The sequence below is a fragment of the Daphnia pulex genome, chromosome 3 (assembly GCF_021134715.1).
Source record: "Daphnia pulex isolate KAP4 chromosome 3, ASM2113471v1".
Lineage (NCBI taxonomy): Eukaryota > Metazoa > Arthropoda > Branchiopoda > Diplostraca > Daphniidae > Daphnia > Daphnia pulex.
In genome coordinates this window covers 11,760,506-11,780,060 of record NC_060019.1, presented here as the reverse complement: position 1 = coordinate 11,780,060, position 19,555 = coordinate 11,760,506, and the positions used below count along the sequence as shown (strand labels likewise).

The 19,555-nt window shown below is 43.8% G+C and overlaps 1 protein-coding gene across 2 annotated transcripts; it reads left to right on the top strand.

The window, feature by feature from the left end:
- The first annotated feature begins 1,836 nt into the window (after positions 1 to 1,836).
- On the top strand, positions 1,837 to 19,266 carry LOC124191565 (forkhead box protein O-like). 2 transcript variants are annotated; one of them, XM_046584860.1, is made up of 5 exons: positions 1,837 to 3,253; positions 13,815 to 13,997; positions 15,168 to 15,902; positions 15,984 to 16,659; positions 17,427 to 19,266. In XM_046584860.1, the coding sequence occupies exons 1-5, from the start codon at positions 2,777 to 2,779 to the stop codon at positions 17,489 to 17,491; spliced, it is 2,136 nt and encodes a 711-aa protein (XP_046440816.1). In that variant the 5' UTR covers positions 1,837 to 2,776; the 3' UTR covers positions 17,492 to 19,266. The 2 variants fall into 2 exon arrangements, with proteins under 2 accessions (XP_046440816.1, XP_046440814.1); XM_046584858.1 differs by having other exon boundaries at positions 1,840 to 3,253; positions 15,984 to 16,772.
- The last annotated feature ends 289 nt before the right edge of the window (positions 19,267 to 19,555 follow it).

The window sequence follows — 19,555 nt, the reverse complement described above, 5'->3', positions numbered from 1 at the left end:
TTGGAATTGTCTTCAAGGGCAAACTGGTTAGTGATGAATTTGCGATTTTGTGCGTCTGAAATTTTTGTGGATTCGCAACGCCAAATGTGTTGCGCGGCGCCTTTTTGAATGGGGGGAACTTTGAATCAATGGAGATGAGCGCCATCTCTCGGGAAACAACTATTTCAAAATTAGATTTCGGGCAGCTGGGCAGGAAAGGAAAAAAGTGACGTAGAGTCGCGCCAAAGTTCTCTCGGCGCTCTTGATTAATATTCTACAATGTTAGATAACGACAAAAGGGAAAATGATCCTGTGTGATTTCAAAATCGGACGTAGCAAATTGGTGACGGGCGCCACAAGGTCTGAATCTCTCGCAATAGTCCATCGTTGTCCCAGTCGAAAAAGCCAATCAGCGTTTACTAAAAACTAAAATATACGCGACTCGAATCGTGAATTTCCCATCGACGTGCAAGAGAAATGAAATCAAAACAAGATATTCTGAAAGGCAAAAAGAAGTAAAAATGAGTTTTCCCGACTGGCATTAGTATACAGAAGAATGACGACAGAGAGCGGGATTCGTACCCAGTCACATGTCGTGGGTCCCAGTCCCACTACTATACACAATAGCCTTGCCTTTAGCCACGATACACTTGCCGTTTCACCAACTGTGTGCCTTTTTCTCCTTTTCTTCTTTTTCTTCTTCTTCTTTCCATCCGCATATTTTTGAGTCGGGAGAATCTAACGGAGCGCGTGAATGACTGGCGTAGTAACTAGCGCCATCGCCTTACATCTTCTACGGATCGTTGCGACATTAGGACTCGGCCGTGAGAATGGCGCCGCCAGATGACTCTGCCAACGAACTGCACGATCGCAGGCATACCGCGGTTCTAGGTGTACACACACGGTCTAGCTCGGCTGTACTCTCTCTATCAATAAACGTGTGTGGTAAGTGAGTGGGATGGAAAAGGGAGAGAGCAGACACACACACACGGTCGGGCCGGGCCGGCCTTGATAATGGGCGATTGCTGAGAGCTTATAGAAGAGGCTTTCTGAGGGTGAGAGAAGAAGGAGTGAGGTGGGAGGTGTGTATAGTAGTAGTATAGTAGGTTGTTCGGGTGGTGGTGGTGGTTGATAGAAAGGATAGGGAAGTTGTGATATGCGCAGTAATTCGACCTTGGCCGTTTGGCTGAAGGCCCGAGCGCTCCAGCAGCAGCACCACACCGCCGCCCTAAAAAAAGAAAAAAATATCAAAAAACACGTTTTTTTATTTTATTTTTTCTCTCTCTCCTTCCACCACTACCAGCAAAATAAGAACGCCGAACAGCATCGAACGAGTTTAAGCGACCGAAAACTAGCTGGGCCAGCAGAGAGCTGGGCTCTCTCTCTCTCCCGCTCTCCTAGAAACAACCGCGCCACTATTTCACATGTAGGAAAAAACAAATCAAAATGAATTTTTTTCCTATTTCTTCCCCATTTGAAAATCGCGCTGGAAATGCGCATTCCAATAGTCGACAGGAAAAATTGAAAAAATAAATAAAAATTTGGGGAATTTGAAATATGAATGGCAATGAAGCGGATCACATCTAGAAAGGTCTCGTGAGTTTCTATACAGTCAGTAAAAACGAAAAAGGTTGCCGGAACTGTTGGGACCCACATAGCGCCAAGGCTGTGTAGAGAGGCTTTATCACGCAGCATGTTGGTGTGTATAGTATGTGTATAAAGTGCCAGTGGAAAAAAAAAAATTGTACACGACGTTTTCCCGTGGTGGCGGCCGGGTATGAGAGAGCTGCCCCCTTTTCATTTTATTTTTTCGCTTCTCTCTCTCTAAGGCCGGCTCCGCCCCTCTCGCCCTCTAGTGTCTATGTGCCAGTGTGCCCGTGTGCTGTGCTGTGGAAAATCCCAAGTACGACTGAGCGGCTTCAGTGCGCGTCCAACTCTCGCCCAGTCCAGACGAACTATCGGACAACTGCCATCATTTTTCTCTAAACTCACATACCAAACTCTAGTAGTGCTCTCTCGCTCGCCTTTCTATTTGCCCCCCCCCCTCTCTCCCGTGTGTGTGTGTAGTAGTATATTTTCGGTTGAGACACACGCATCATCATTTTGGCTAGCGGGTCGTGTGTTTGACTATTTGTCGAGTGTGCGCACTTGCGTCGTCTGCCTCCACTGCCAAACTACAACAATCTGCTGCCCGATGTTGCTACGCTGCTGCCGGGGCAACAACACATGATCGTGCATCTTTCCACATCACCTTTTAGCTGCTTTGCCCAGTTCTTCTTTTTTTTTTTCTTTTATTTCTGGTCGGGGAGTAAAGAAATAGACGACGGTTCGCTTGGTCCGCACAGACACACAACCTTCGACCGAAATCAGCGAAAAAGGGGTTCAGATTGCGCTGCTGCTGCTGCCCTATGGCGCGCCGACGACCAGCAGTCCTGTTGCCATACGCTCCCAAAGACCTGACACGCTCGTGTGTGTGACTCGCATCAAAACTTTGGCGTTAATCTAAACGAATCAGATTCGAAAAAAAAAATAGAAAAGAGGCAAAAGCGCGAGCGCCGTGTGTGACGCTGTTTTTGATTTTCAACTTTTTGGATTGCATCACTCATCGCACCTGTCGACCCGACGAAAGAATATGACACTAACGCAATCCCCTTTGTCGTCATCATTAGGCAGTGTCGTCGTTTATTACAAGCCGAGTGTTTAAGTGATTTCCTTCAATAATTGTTTTTTTGTTATCGCGCGTTCGTTTGATTGGACTTGGTTTTGATTAAAGACAATCGGAAGAAATTGAAAAAAAATGGCTCACGCTCATTTGGATTTGGATTTGGACTCGAATTTTGAGCCGCAGCAGCGGGCCAGGTCCAACACGTGGCCGTTGCCGCGCCCGGAGAATTACGTCGAGATCAAGGAGGAGCCGTGCGATGTGGACTCGCTGTGCGGCGGCCACGGCGGTGGCGGTGGAATGGGCGGCCTGGTCGGTGGCGGCATGGGCCTGAACATGGGCAGCCCCATGGACTCGATCAAGTTGCTGGACGGCTCCTGCTCCGGTGGGTCGGCGGCCGGCAGTGCGGCCGCAGCGGCGGCAGCGGCAGCCAAGAAGAATTCGAGCCGACGCAACGCTTGGGGCAACATGTCTTACGCCGATTTAATCACGCAGGCCATCCAATCGTCGTCGGAGAAGCGGCTGACCCTGTCGCAAATCTACGACTGGATGGTCCAGAACGTGCCCTACTTCAAAGATAAGGGCGACAGCAACAGTTCGGCAGGATGGAAGGTAAGACTCTATTATCGTCTTTCTTTATCATTTATCCCGTGTAAAATGACGTCATCATAAGTCTAGATGATTGAATCATAATATTACCAGCCAGGGGTGTATGTGTGTGTGTAGTGGGGTAGACACAATCTCTCTCGACTATGATGGGAGGTGCGTGCGGGATTTTCGACTGCAAACACACACACACAGAGAAAAAGTGACGTCGGAAAACCCGCGTGATGATAAGGACGCCCTTCATCTGATGATAATAGGGCCCCAGCTGATTAATGAATGATTCAATGCGCGGATTCGAGTGTGCCGTGCGCTATTCACTCTTTTTCGGATCCGGTGCGGTTTTTCCCGGTCTTCGTTTATTTTTTTATTTTTAAATTTTGTTTTTCTGACTTTGGCGTTCGCACAGCAGCTGAACCGTCTCATTTGAGAGCGCCGCCGTCTCCCCCCCCCCTTTTTTTTCTTGTGTGACTTATCGACACTCGGGTCCGGACTTCATTTGGCCGAGGAGGGTCAATGATCTAAAACTTATCCTGTGTGCATACGACGGGAATGTAGTGCATCTACTTCTAAACTCGATAAACTGACTATACTCGGATCGATTTATATGTATTCCCTCCCGACGTGATGAATAATTATGTCCGTATTGAAGACTCGGGACGTTGGCTTGTGAAAAGTCCGCCACAGTATACACGCAGGAATAGGAAAAAATAAAAAAACAAACGAGAAAGCCGTCACGTGACGGACGAGTGTGAGTGAGTGTGTGTGTACGAGAGCGCGGCCTTGAGAAGAGGTTCGGCGGTGAAGAGGCCGTGACGTCACGGCTGTTTAGATCTTCTCTCCTCCATTTTTGTGTGCGTGCGTGTGTGTGTTGGAAAGAGATGGCGCCGGCAAGCCGAAACCGCGTTCATTCGTTCTATATAACGTCACGATATTATATCCTACAGCATATGATGTATAGAATCAAACCCCCGACTTGTATATGTATATAAGGGCTCCGGCATTTTTCGGCGTTATTGCTGCCGCTGCTGGACAAGTTGCTCTACTTATTTTCTCTACAGTTCGTTTCACGCTCCCATTCGGTTTTTTCAATTTGAAATTTAAAAACGTCGATCGAATTTTTTTTGTTCGGGGGGTTTTTAATAAGTGACAATGCGACCAAGTTACAAATTTGATAATTGTGTGATGTTGATTACAACTTTACAAGAATTGTTTTTCCCCGGTCCATCACTTCCGGCTGGTGGTTACTGGATCGCGCGGATCTGTGTAGACGGACATGGCGGAACGGATGAATTGGTGAGAAAAAGAAAACCAGAAACGCGTCGTCTCGTTGCATATCTTGTGTCGCCTTTTATAAATGCGATCAACTATATAGAACTTATTGACCAGCCGTTGAGTGTTGTGTGTGTGTATAGAGTTTTAAAGCGCATTAGAGATGTGCTTGACCAGTTAGAGGAGCCGGATAGTTTCTCAAACTCCTATCAAGGTTCCACTATATTATTGGACACCCGGCCATCATCGTCGACGATTCAAATTCAGTCGAGATTCCAATTACCGTTCTCCCGTTCTTTGTTCTGATTACCATCGAGACGAATTCTTTCGAGTCAATGGAACCTTTTTTGTGTCTGATTCGAGTAACCAAAGAGATTGAGTTCGTACTAGTTTATAGATATTACTTTCGATCCTTGGCGATATATTTTTTCAAATGTTAACTATAGTACGGACAATTGGTACGTCGAAATATTTTTTCATTTTGATTTTTATCACATTTTGCTCCTTTTGCAACCTCAAATCTTCCATAGGGATCGACCAACCCTTTTTTTTCCCTAGCCACCCTCCAAAAAAGAGTAAAAATCCCCCATGTGTATACTTTTTAATTCTTTTCATCATAATAATATTCGCCAGTGTGGAAAGACGAAGGTGCATGTCGAAGAATACCTTCATCCCCTTTTACTTTTCATGAAAAGAAGAAGAAGAAGAAAACGTAGTACATTATAAGCCTCTGCTGCATGTCTACAGGGGGGAGGGAGGAGAACGAGGTCAGCCAAAGGGTCATAGTACATGCAGGCCTGGCGAATATTTATAAAGGAATCGGCGAAGATGCTGAAGAAAGCAAAAGGGGTTAGATGGGGGAGAGAGGGTTACATTAGCACAACTCTCTCTCTTTCGTCCCTGAAGAAAAAAAGGGGTATAGTACACGTCGTACAGCACATAGAGCAGGAGGCCATTACACAGCGGACCCAGAGGGAGGTTAGAGAGAGGGGGGGAACCTATATATCCAGGGTCAGATCGGGTTACAAAAGCCCCCTCCTCCCTTCCTAAGAATGGCGAAACGCCTGGAAATTGGCGATGCCCAGCCATCATATGCCAGTTTCCTTTCCCACTCACATCGCCGTAGTATTGCTCCTGCTCCTACTGCTGTGTATCACAGGGTATAACAATATAAAAGAAGTTGAAAGAAAATGAGGTACAGTCGCGAATAGGGTCATTCGAAAGGGGCGACCACCCCCTCTCCCTTTTCATATCTATCTGATGGTGGTGGTAGTACGGATGTATGTGTGTGTGCGCTGGGCCTATATGGAATGCTTTAACTCGGATCTTTTTTTATTTTCTGATCCTCCTGGACATGTCCAGCAAGCCCAGGCTTTTTTTTGGCTAGACATCGCAGACGAAAGAAGAAAAAGAAAGCTGCTGTGCTGGAACCAGCGCACAAGCTAATTAGCTGATGGCTCGCATTGACAATGACAGTCCTCTCTAATCGAATCATCTTTTATTTGGGTTTTGTTCTATAGGGGTGGAGGGAGAGCTCAAGACATTTCTCTCTATTCTTTTTTAAAAAAGAAAATCTATCAAGCAAATACTTTGATGATTTGCATCTCGAAAGATGTTCATCATCGCGGAATGTGTGGACATTGAAACTCCCGTTAGACACATTTTGAGTTTCTTGGCTGTGTGCTGTGCATAGAAATTAAGTCTTAAAGTTTAAACCAAAAAGAAATGGAATGAAGGAAATATCAACTTGTGATGGCTGGTTACGAGCAGGCGGGGCTCCTCGTGTGCCGAAATTCTTTTGGGTATTCGCCGAAAAAAGTTTGTGCCAACCTTCGTTAGAGTTGCTGGTGGAATAAGAATATGTGAGTGTGTGCTGGTAGGGGTGAAGAGTGGTGGATGGGGGGAGAAACAGCGAGTGAATGCGAGTGCAATGGAAGAAAGAAAAAAAATTTGCGAAGGGGTAAAAAAAAAGTTGTAGTACCGCCGCCATACTCGTGGTTGTACGTACAGGCCTGTGATGCGTTACTCGCGAGTTATACCAAGGTCGTTCGATGGGGTTAAATTCGGACATAAGGGGGAAAGAGAGAGAGAGGGGGGGAGAGCCACCAAGAACATTTGTGTGAAAGAAACACGCCAAATGCCAAATTTTTTTCCCCCCTTTTCCACGCATATGCCCTTGTGAAAAACGGACGAAAAGGTGAACAAACCCACAAAAAAAAAAAAAAGAAAAATATAATCATCATAAAAATACTTAACTGGTTGTTATGTATAGAGCTTCTATATTATAACACCGATAACTTGAGATAAAAAATTTGATTTCGAAACAGTTGCAAAAGATGCAAACGATGTCGATATATATCGTGTCGAAATTGATAGACGGCAGGAAAATTAAAAACTAAAAGAGAGAGAGAAACTCTGACAGTATGGCAAAGGCGAGATTTGGGAAGATAATTCAGACTCGTCTGATAAGAGATCCGTCGCCCTAAATTGGTTGCTACATGTACAAGATCTCGTTGGTTATATTTCCTTATATATAGGCAGCAACCCCAGCAGTTGGTTGGTTGGGGGGGTTAGACGGGCGAGGCTTTACAACAGACGAGAAAGAGAGGGGAAAAACAGAAGAGAGAGGCCATTTTTTCGCGATTTCGCCCGCATCAGACTTTGTACATTCAGACGAACCCTTTTTTTTTTCTTCTCTCCTTTTCTTTTTCCGCTTTTTGTTGTATCAGTTGGTTACCATGCGGGATTTGGCGGAGCCCAAAACGACGACAACGAAAGGGAAGCGGCAGCAGAGCAGAGGGGGGAAATGTGAAATTCGCAACCCCCCTCATCGTAACCCCCTCTCTTTTTTAGTCCTATACTTTTCCAAGCGAGTTCTTTTCTTTTCTCCCTTTTTGGCAGATCGTTTGCTAAAAAAGACGAGGGGTCCCCACCACCACACTCACAAAAATGCATATGCGAAAGAAAGAAAGAGAATAAGAAAAAAGAAAAAAAGAGTTGTGGCCAAATCTCCTTTTTGTGTTGTATTGTATTATAAGTCTATATACCAGCCCAGCGGAAGTGTGGATTACTGCAACTTTTCATTCCGATTCTCACCCTTCTTCCGTCCGGATGATGCTAGACGTGTGTGTGTGTGTGTTTCACCATGTATATATCGTCTAATCAGCTGTAACCGATGTATAGTATATAGACGCATCAGTCCATAGATTTAGAAAATTTACTACGTTCGTTACATCTTTGTTCGTCGTCGTTATTTAGTGTCGAATCGAGTTAGACACTATTTCATCCGGACAAGTGTGGCTGGTTTTTATATATAACAGCCCACCAATGATTTTTATAGACTCTCCAGTTATGACGACAGGGCGGGTGTATATATCATCTGGCCGCTGGGCATGCTCTATTATGACTGACAAACGTTTTTTTGCAGGGAAGGACACTCAAACTATTTTGTTTTTAAATATTATAATCAAAGTAAAAAAAAAAAAATTCAGAAATTTTTTTTTTTTTTTAATTTTTGTTTGCGTCATTAATAGTTTTTAGTATTCGACACACAGCGATAGTAATTGTAAATCAAGGTCCATTAAGCGGAAATCAGCCATGAATTGCTCAAGCTGTTGGATAAGGTCATCTTCTGAGAAGAATGAATGATCCATAGAGCTTCCGACTTTTCCCCCCTTTTTCTCATATTTTGACCAACACCTCAAAGTCGTTTTGACACTCAAGAATTTGTCATTTAATCGACCTCGGTTGGCTGTTCTTCCTATGAAAATCACCAAGGCCGCGATTCTTTGAAAATTCTCCTCCTTACGTCGGAGTTTAGTTGGGTCATGGGCGACATGTTTTCATTCGGTTTCGCTCTTAATCATCGCCGTAGTGGTGCGCACGGCCACTTCAGTTATAATACAAGTGTCAACAACTATATACTTCGGGCTATAATATCCGACAAAAGTTTTGGGCCATCGACACGTGGCTACACATGTATTTGATATGATATCTTAAGATGACGTTAAAGATCGATCTTTTGTATAGGCCTATATTGATTATTACAGTCAATATACTATAAAGAAGTTGTAAAGTTGCCCACCAACTTTTTTTCTTTTTCTGTGGTCAGCAGTACTGGTCACAATACATCCTTTCATTTTCCTATACATACACCCGTTATTATATTTTCTATTTTTCTCCGGGTATATATATACAAATCATTTTGAATTCCGACGATGGTTCGGTACGGCACGTGACCTTGTTTGCTAACAACTTGGTCACGTGCAAATCAGTTTTTTTCTAGAGGACAGCTGACGATCAAAAAATCGATCTCCGTCTTTTGTTCACGTAATAATATTCAACCAAACGTGATGAGTCACCGGTTTTTTCCGCTGTTAGTCCTAAAAGTCAAATTTGTTTCGGCTCGAGAGGTCAAGACAGGTCATGCGCATCCTTGATGTATACCATCTAAATTCGCCGCGCTAAAAAAAATATCGTGAGAGAGATACCGTCGTCGTCTTATTGGATCCAATTCGTCATAAAATTATATTGAAAGGGTGGGCGCGCATATTTACTAGTGACGGCGGTGGCGGCGGCGACTGTGTGTCGGGAGGCCATCACAAGAGATTGGAGGCCCAGCCAAGACACAGCCACAGTCAAAGACGTGCGAATTTCTCGAGCAACTGGGCATCGAAACAAGAAGCCAAGATAAGACGGAAAACTATTCGAAAAGGAGTCAAAAATAGAAAATAAAAAAAAAACACCGTTTATATTTCCTTATAAAATCTTTCTCTCCATCTATCCGACCGCAGTAGTGGCAGACTTGACCTGAGTTGGGCCTATGTGCAGATTCGACGGCAATCATAAAAATCAGGGCGAAAAAAACAGAAAAGAAGAAGGAGGCAGTAATATATAGAAACGGTATTGGAAGATGTCATAGGCCATTCGCGTCAAAGTGACCTAGTTCGACACGGCTATAGATGTCCCAATGTGGCCCCTGCGGCACCCCAAAGATGGGATACCCACACATACAAAAGGGGACCCTTTTGTCCTTGCTCAGTCTCTCCCTGTTCAAGATATATATAAATATAAGTGTTCCAGCCAAAGACAAATGTGGAAGCGCGCATCAGTCTCTCTATCTTATCCGCCGAGTCCACATATGCAGTAGGCGTTTCACCCCAAAACCTCTGCTGCGCTGATTTGGTCTTGTCTATACTGCCCCTAAATGATTCTTTTCAAGGATCAAGGATCGGGTGAAAAATTCATCAACACGAAAACCCAATTGGTCGCCCATGTATACACTCACAGCAGCTAATACATAATCACGATGAGAAATCTATATAGTATAATTGTCTAGTTCAAATGATGTGCTACACACACCTTTTTGTATATACTCAAAGGGCGTCGCTAATTTATTCGAGTGCAGATTATTACGTCGTTATACCCACACGTCCCTTCCACTCTCCCCAGTCGGGTGGAGGATATAGAAACATGTCCACGAATCCACAACAGATGCGCTTCTACCCAACGACCACCTGTTTCTTTTTTCTTTTTTAGTTTCTGTTTCACCGTTTGTAACTATCGTCTGCTGTTGACGCAGGTGAGACAGAGAGATATTGCTGCCAAAAAATCTGAAATAAAAAGGGAGAATATGATGTTGTTGGCCTATCTGTACAAACTAGGCATGTGTTTATGATGCATCACTCAATTCCTCTCGTTGGCCAGGTGAACGAAAGAATCGTCAGGTGGCCATTCGAGATCGCGTGTGAATTATTATTACATACGTCGGCGCGTTGAATGTTTCATTTTGATGTCGTGTGTTGCTTTTTAACACGTCCCCCCTCAATTGAGCCATCCGATAAAACAGTCCCGAAATGACAATGATGTAATGGCAGTCAACAGCAGCCATTTATTCCTTTTGAAAGAATCGTAATATATCGAAATCAGATCTGGCCAGCTGCTGCTGGAGCTCGTGCCCCAACTCCATCTTGGGTATACCATTGGCCAGTTTTCTCTTTACAGAATGGGTAAAAGAAAAAAAAAGGTTTAAAGGTCGCGGGTGTCCGTAGGCGTGTATATTTAAGGCTTATATAACGCTAATGACGATGCAATGTCCAGCAAGTCTTGTCTCGTTTATTTTTGTGAGTCTTATTATACAGATGGCGACAGGTTAAATTCTCGCAGATATTTTTTAGGAAGCCGATGAATCGACCGATTTACTTTTCTCATTTCCAGATCACGATGTGAGAGGGACATTTACTTTAATTCAAATGTCTTTTTTTTTCCCCTGCTGTTGGCCGATGATCATGTCGGGCTTCTTTTCTCTCTCTCTCTCTCTCTCGGCGTGTCACCAGTTGATTGATTGAATGCACCGGGAACGCAATCGGGTCAACCGACAATTCTCGATCAGGTTTCAGTTCCCCGACTAGTTTATTATTATATATGTACATTTCGACGTGCCTATATTACAACTTGACCGACAATGTCGTCTGTTTACTTGACGTTTTTTTTTTCTTTTCCAAATTGAACTTTATACTATCGTATATCTCTAGTGTACGGCTTTATTGTAGTATTTTTTTTTTCTTTTTTTTCTATATTTTGGTATTCAAATTTTTCGGTGCTACCATCTCTGGGCCGAATGTTCACTTTGGTTCTAAAATAATTATTGAGTTGACATTTGGTGATTTGGTTACGACATTTATTTCATGGCCGCATAAATAAACAAATGGAGACGAATGTGATGTCGAGAGCTCCGGTACATGTATTGGTTGAAAAGGATTATCTGACGGTATTTGGCGGTATGGGCTCCCACTAAGGGATATTTTACAAATAACCGTTTAAAAAAATGTTTAATAATGCAGACGAAAATGTCGAGTGAAATATGGAGCGAGTCGAGTGCATTTATTGCTCCTGGCTCTCTCCGTCAAACCGTGTTTCCAATAGATATGAGGTAGAGACTCGTCTGATATTGACATCGCCGTCAGATCAATAAAGCCCAACACAGGCATGGCATATATACACGTACATATAGGGCACACACAAAAAAAAGGGTGTACACATATAGCAGCATCGCGGGCCAAAGATGTATACAAGTCGACGTCTTTCACTTGGGCCTCACTTTTTTCTTATAGATTCGCGACGGCGCGCTCTGCTATACTATAGCCTTGCCTTTGCAAATACATATAAATCTTCTTAGCTTCAGATTCCCATGTACTGTACATCTACTCTTTTATTTCCCATATCGATTGCAAGTGTTATTTTTCTTGGGTTCATTGTTTTCTTAATCCATTTTGTGGGATGTTGGCGAGAGAGTGGTTTGCTACTCGGTGATTGTCAAATGGTCATCAGAGTCCGGTGTGTATCACCTAGTAGATTGCAGATGGCATATCGCGCTGCAACACGATCACTCGTCTAGGAATATAATCAAATAACGCGCCTCTGGCACAATAGGTCTCTGTGCTGTATGTAGTCAAATTCATTCATCACAGTCGCCCGGCGTTCTATATGGTTGAATTCACTTCTCGTTGCTTAAGAAAAGGGTGCAGCTGCGATGGCCGTCCAGCAAATAACACATTTATATAATATATGAATATGATAGATTTATAATCTCACGTCGTTTTTTCTTTTTACTTTTTTCCATCACCGAAAAGAAATGAATGCGAAAGCGAAAATAATCAAAGAGACAAGCCGACGAGTTTGATGGATAGTTTGTTCAATGTCGCCGCCGTCGTCTATGGCTATATATATTTATAGACATGGTAGAGATCGGTGTGCGTATAGAGAGTGTGTATAGGCCTACTACTATATTACCCTCGTCGAAAGAGAAACAAACTCGAGTGATGAACGATCCCGTTGCGGGATTTTTCAGTCGGAAGGAGCAGAAGAATCGCCGCCATATAGATTCATTCCGCGCCTTATTTTCACCCCGGCGCTTGTGTAATCAGGTGCCATTTCTGACGTCACCGCTTCCGTGTGAATGTTGCAAATTTCCCGCGTAACAACAAGCAATATCCGCGATCATGTCGTCACCAAAATGGCGACTATAGCCACTTGTTTATAGGTGTTGAGGGCCAGCAGGATCGCGTGCCGGCTCTTTTCCATCTTCGACTATTCTCTTACGCGCCCGTCCAACTTTGCGCTTTACTCTTCCGGCCGCTCGTTTCTGCTGTTTGCTGGCCCACTATAGTATATACATCTATATACCATCCACTCTGCCGAAACGATTGTTATACACATCCAACCATTTCTCAATCGCAACTTTTTCTTCTTTTTTTATTTCCAACCTTGTCGCTGGGTTTTACATTGAGCTGTTAGTCTACTATATAAGTAACATGGGAGAAGGGAAGAAGAATCAAAGTTGTCATTAATCAACAGAGGAGAAAGAGAACGGGGGGGGGGTCCAGGTTTCAACGACGGAGCGTTTCTCTCTCGTTTTTGGCCGGCCAAACCATCCAGCCCAGCCTCGACATTTCATTCATCTTCGTCCTTTTGAGAAAAGAGTTTTCTTACCCGCTCCGCTCACTCCCGCGCTCACCCTTTTTTTAAAAAAAATAGTAGTCTTCTAGTATTATAGATTGTAGACGGCTGCAATAACCATTGATCTCATTTTCATAATCGTTCGGTATTAAAAGGCGCTGCTGCTGCTGCTGCGCCTTATCATTTTTTTGTTCCCCCCTCCCCCCAAAAAAGCTCCCAGTCTACCCACCGAAAGAGCGGGCCTGTCCGCGCCCGCTCTGCTCCCCCTTTTTTTTTTCGTCTCTTTTGAATATAGAAATGAAAAAAACGACCTGTCAGTGCCGGCCGACAGTCCATCTTTCACTATTTTCCAAGTTAGCAGCACTGCAGTGCACCAACCCCCCGTTGCCGCCGCCCGTCTCGATCGTTCTTCTCGTCTCCGGCTCTTTTGGCCATTGAAATCGACAGAGAATGGCGAGCGCTAGCTCTCGCTTACTCCCGCAGTTCCCTTTTTTTTTTTCCTTTCTAGTCCTCCTTCCTTGGCCACCATATCCCCTGGTCTCTAATCATCAATCAATCTCGCCTTCTCTCGTTTCGATCTCGTCTATATATATAACCAAAGGGTTTTTGAAAGGAGGCTTTGCCACCACCACCCCCCAAACCCACCCCCTCCGCTTATTGCATCTCTTGCGCTCGTCAGCGACCACAGAAGAGGACAAACCAAAGTGGCCGTCTTCAATAAATAATCACGCTCGCTAAAATTTTATTAATCATTTTATTATGTACTATCGATGTAAACTTGTGTACAAAAAACCTGTTAAACTGACTTATAATTGAATTATTTGTATTCGATTTGAATTAGAATTCGATTCGCCACAATTTGTCGCTGCACAATCGGTTCATGCGGGTGCAGAACGAAGGGACGGGCAAATCGTCTTGGTGGATGATCAACCCGGACGCCAAGCCCGGCAAATCGGCCCGACGCCGAGCCACTTCCATGGAAACTTCGAAATACGAGAAGAAGCGAGGGCGAGTCAAAAAGAAGGTAAACAAAATCATCCCCGCACTATATTTCATTGACATTTTAAGCTCTCTCCAGTATTATAATTATGACGTAATTATTCCCGAGTTCCTCTGCAGTATCAATGAATAGTCAAAAGAATTCCATCCATATAATTATGTAATGAATTTTTTCAAAAGTTCAAAAGCCTTGGTGTTACAGCAGCTCGTGCGCTGCTGAACAAGCAAAGAAGATATAACACACTACAATCATCTCTAGAAATATGTTTTAGTAAGGGTTTTTGATTTTTAGTCGAACGACTGCGTGTAAAGAAATCGTCGCTGGACTCTGGAACCGAAACAACGTCTCATTTTTGGAAGAAATAAAATAAAACCGATCTGGGATTCTTGAGCTATGTAATCTAAAAATGTTGGGTCCCCCAGAGAGAGGTCACTGCACCCAAATGCCCCAGTCCACAATCTCCCAACCCGTCAATTTATTTATTTTAATTTCTATATCGTCCAATTTCCGGCGGACATTTTGATTTGATTTTATTTTTCAACTATGGATCTCCAAATTCCTCATTTTTGTGTACAAGATAATCTTAAACGTCATTACTCTATGCAAAGTGAGGCCACAGTGAAGTCATAATAATAAGTGTCGCCGCCACAGAGTTGACTAAATGACGATATAGTACTTATCGAGGTGGTAGGGTTTTCCGGTTTTTTTAAAAGACGTCAATCAACACGAATGTCGTCGTCTTTTTTTAATTTTAATTTAAAATTTGTTCCCGGTTCCCCCGTGGTATTTTAATGAATATTCATTGCTGGTGATGAGGAACGCAGTCTGATGTATAGCGCACGTCGTGGCTCGTTATGCTGATGACTATGTGACGGGTCAGCTTGTCCTTGCCTCCATTTATTGGAGCATGATCGGAACGGGCGTCTTATTTAAAGTGCAAGCAGACGTCAAACGCGCGCCGCCCCACCGCCCTATTTGCGCATTTGCATTCGCACTTCCGGAAGTGACGTCATAGCTCACTGCGCGGGAGTCGCGCACTTGCCGTTATCTGTGTCGTCAATCAAATTTAAAATCCACTGCAAGAAAAAAACAAAACAAATTTGAAATAATAAAATCACTTGAAGATGATGAAATTGACTAAAAACGCGCCAAAATGAATTAAAATCAATTCAAATTTTTTAAATATGATAAAAGGTCGAAGCTTTAAGGGCGGGTTTGATGACGACGCCGTCGCCCAGTTCGTCCGTTTCGGAGGGACTGGACATGTTCCCCGAGTCGCCGCATCTTCACCACCCGCTGTCCCTTTCGCACGGAGGCCATCCGCACTATCAGCTGCAGCAGCTCAGCCCGGGCGATTTCCGGCCCAGAGCTTCGTCCAACGCCAGTTCGATTGGCCGCCTCTCGCCTATTCCCGCCGTGCCGGAATCCGAAGTGCAGGACAGCCCGTGGAGTCCGCAGGACTATCCGTCTTCATCCGACATTTACGGCCAGCCGGGCGGCGGCGGTGGCAACACCAGCGACCGCTTCTACGACCCGGACCAGCTGGTCGACAACATCGCCGAAAGTATGAAAATCCGCGAAAACGGATTCCTGGCTCCTTCGTCCACCTCCGGCAAGTCATCGGCATCCAACGGGCCGGCCAATGTCCAGCACAAACGACAACAGCAGCAGCAACAGCAGTCGCCGTCGACGTCGTCATCAGGAAACAACAGCAACAGCAACGGCTACGGTCTCTGCCATCCGCCTAGTTACGCGTCACCTTACTCGAGTCAGACGGCCCAACAAGACTACCACTCTCTGGGCGGTTCGTCATCTTCATCGTCGTCGACTTCGTCGGTGAGGACAGTGTCTTCCGGGCTGGGGCGGTCGCCCAAAATCATCAACGATGCGCCAAATGCTCCGCCACCTTATTCCATGGCCACCCTGCAGGTACGACATACAGTCACTTTATTAAAAACCCCAAAAAATTAAGTTTTTAATTGCAATTATTTTGGTTTCAATTCGATGCAGGGCCTGTCTCCGTCCCACAATCTACATTCACTTTCACCTCCGCTGTTGCTGGATCAACAACAGCACAACAGTTGCAACAGCAGTGGTGGACTTGTCAGCAACGTCGGGTACGGCGGCTCGGGCGGCCTGCCCGTTTTGGGCCGCTTCTGCACCTCGTCGCAGTCGGGTTTGGTGAACTTGGCGGCGGCCAACAATTGCAACGCCCTCGGGAGTGGCTCGGGTTTGCTGCGGGCCGCCCTGGCCCAGGGCAACGGCAGTTCCAGTCACAGCCCCAGTCCTCCGGAGCACATCCGCCAGCACGAGTCGGAGTCGACGCCGACTCCGTCGCAAGTCATGAGCCACCTGATGGGCGTCCTCAACAACAACGGCGTCGTGTCCGGCTTGATGCCCAACGACCTGGACTTGAACCTGGACTCGCTGCAGGGCGGATTTGAGGATTGCAACGTCGACGAAGTCATCAAGCACGAGCTGAGCATGGACGGCTCTCTCGACTTCAACTTCAGCCAGCACCAGCAGCTCATGCAACAGCAGCAGCAGCAGCAGCAGCAGTACCAGCTGGGCTTGCAGCAGCAGCAACAACACCACCACCACCACTACCTGCAGCAGCACCACCTGAGCCACCACCAATCGCAGCCGGCCGTCAACAGTGGCGATTTCAACAATTTAGGCCACTTTGGTACGTCTTCGAGTTCTGTTCCGGCTCCCGGTGGCACACTGTCATCCTCAGTTGTCTCCTCACAGCCTCCGCCACTGTGCTCTTTGGCAGCTCTGGCGCCTGGGAGATCCTGGGTACGATAAACAAAACCACACACAAAAAAAAAAGAACCGTATAATCGATTAATCGCATCACTTCTCCATTAACACCTACGCAATTTATAGACACACAAATTACCAACCGCGGGCCAAAGAGTGAAAAGATATAAGAAATAATAAGAACCAAGGCCCTACTGTTTTTTGTTTTATTTTTTACTGTATGTGATTTGATTTTTCGTGATCTAAAAAAAAAAAATTATCAAACAACTAACACATCACGCTTGGTCGCACTCTCCTACCCGCTACTCCGCTTGTCGAAACCACACTAACAAAGGTAAGCACCAACTATAGTCAAATTGAGTGTCGCTTTTGATTACTCAAAGTTCCAACGCTATTTCCCGCTTTTTTCTCATACTCCATTATTATAGTTTCCAACGTTTCCAACGTGATTATTTGTGTACGAGTTTAAACATTTGACGTTCTAGCTTTAGAATTCTAAATGGCCCAATTGAAATAAGGAAAATTGTGATCTGTAGTACATTGCAGTAATTTCATTCATACTTTTTGCTCATCAATGAGATAATTGTTTTTGCGAAAGGATGAATTAAGAATTAGAAGTAGAAATGACGCTTAATTTTTCCGATTCAATTTTTTCGAAATTAACCTTTTATTTTTCTTCATTTCTTTCAGGAGGACTTTTAAGCAGAGCGTACTATCCTCGTGATATGAGCAGCTCAAAATTTATCAAAAGATAACGACCAGCTGAATTGATTTGTCGTCAGAACTATTGAAACCGCGGATAGAACCGATTTCAACTTGCACTTTCTCACAGCCATGTTCCGATTTGTATGGTATTTTTTTTTTAATGGCGTACTATTGTTACCGTGTGTACTTTTTGATCTGTTATACCGACGGACATGCTCTAATAGCCAAGTTCGCTATTTTTTCCCCGAGTCTTTAAATGCAGATTCAACGGTTAATGACCCGGCACAGCAACAACACCTACGATTTTCATTTGTTAATAGCTTCAGAAATTAAATTGCTCTCTCATGCGATTGGTCGATGCATCTTTAAATGGGTTAATAATTTTATTCATTCAATTTTATAGTGAGGAAAACGGTTGTGGGAAACTTGAAAGGGCAAGGCGAACCAAATATGTATGTCATATACCATTATGTAAGATACACACACACACACACACACATTAAAAAAAAAACACAAGTATAACAAAAATATTTTAGGGGAAATTTTTTTTCTGTAAGTCTGACCCATCGTTCGTGACTTGTTTCGAATTTGAAAGGCGCGGTTGTATTTTTAAACGTGCGCGGTTTATATTGTAGGCTATACTACATCTATTTTGTGGAGCTTAGATTTACATTGCCAGCCACTATATACCTTGACGAATACAACAGGCATCCGTATGTATTGTTCAAATCGACGTGCTGCTTCGCAAGCGACAAATGTACAATTTCCACAATACGTTCATCTGTTCCTATACACGGACATCTTGGGGTTTTTACAAAAACAGAGACAGGTGTAGGGAAATTGGGCGCTTAGTCTATGATGTTTCACTATAGCGTTGGCGAATCAGGATTGGATTTTGTTTTATGTTTAATTATAATTTTTTTTTTTATGAAGGGGGGTGCGGGCTAGGCTATGCTCTGCGTGAGTATATTGTCTCTTTTGTATTTACAACTTGTGCGGTTATTTAGGCAGATTAACATTATAATGATTTTGAGTCAGGTTCGCATCGAAAATTCGAAAGTCTAACATTTCCTTCAAAAAAACGATCGTTTTCAGAAGATTATTATCCAGACTCAATTGTTCACACTGTTTATTGCTAAGTTACAGTTTGCCTCTATCTATGTTCAGATTTGTTTTCCTTGTCGGATAACACTTTATCGATCGCCATGTCTCAGGAAAATGAACCAACTAGCAAGATCGAGATAAATTTAAATTTAAAATTTGAGTTTATATTCAAAAGTAAGCTAAATACAGCCAACGGGAATTCAAATGTCAATCGTTTTCTCATGGTTTGAATGGGTTGAAATATTCATGATTGCTAGTGTCTGTAAAAATGTTGTGCCCTCGCGAAAAAAAACTGAAACTAAAAAAAAAATCTTTTTTATTTTTTCGAACGCAAAGTACATTACCTGATCTACAATGCTTCCCGAATCGGCAAAGTTATTTGTTTGACAACAAGAATTTCCTAATGTTGGATAAATTCATTTGTTTCATTTGTTTGCAAAATTGTTCTTAATTGTAACTTTCTACCCCCCCCCCCCCCCACGGATCATTTTTTGTTTGTTTTCTGTTTTTTCTGTGTTTGCTATATCCCCGCCAAATAGTTTTCTTTATCACGCTGTATATTATGATGTCATCATAAGCTCAAATGTTGAGACAAATGTCATGGGCTACGACATTGACTGGAATTCATGCACAGTTCTGTACCATCGCGTTTCCCCCCTGTTCCATTTGCATTCTTTGTACATATTCAGAAGGAGATAAATAATTAGTTCAAAAAAACTGATTAACATCGAAGTTGTATGCATCTGCAATGGTATTGACACTGTGCGCACATGAACATAGAGTGCATGAATGGTGTGAATTCAATACTTAAATGTTGACTAAAATATTTGTCTCTTGATCGACTCAAATATCAGGTGACTAATCCTGTATCAACCGATTTGTTACGAGACATGTATTACCCATTGATCGTCGCCTAGTTATGCCTGACCTTTTCGGGTACAACCCATGCAATCCAAGTTAAAAGTCGTTAGAGGAAAAGCGCGTTTCATTGTAAAAACGAAACAAAAAAT

Bases quoted from the DNA above. Each gene is read 5' to 3' on its own strand.
- LOC124191565 (XM_046584858.1), top strand. From the start codon at position 2,777: ATGGCTCACGCTCATTTGGATTTGGATTTGGACTCGAATTTTGAGCCG. The intron at 3,254-13,814 runs GTAAGACTCTAT...GATTTGAATTAG, and splicing joins ACAGTTCGGCAGGATGGAAG to AATTCGATTCGCCACAATTT. The intron at 13,998-15,167 runs GTAAACAAAATC...ATATGATAAAAG, and splicing joins GAGGGCGAGTCAAAAAGAAG to GTCGAAGCTTTAAGGGCGGG.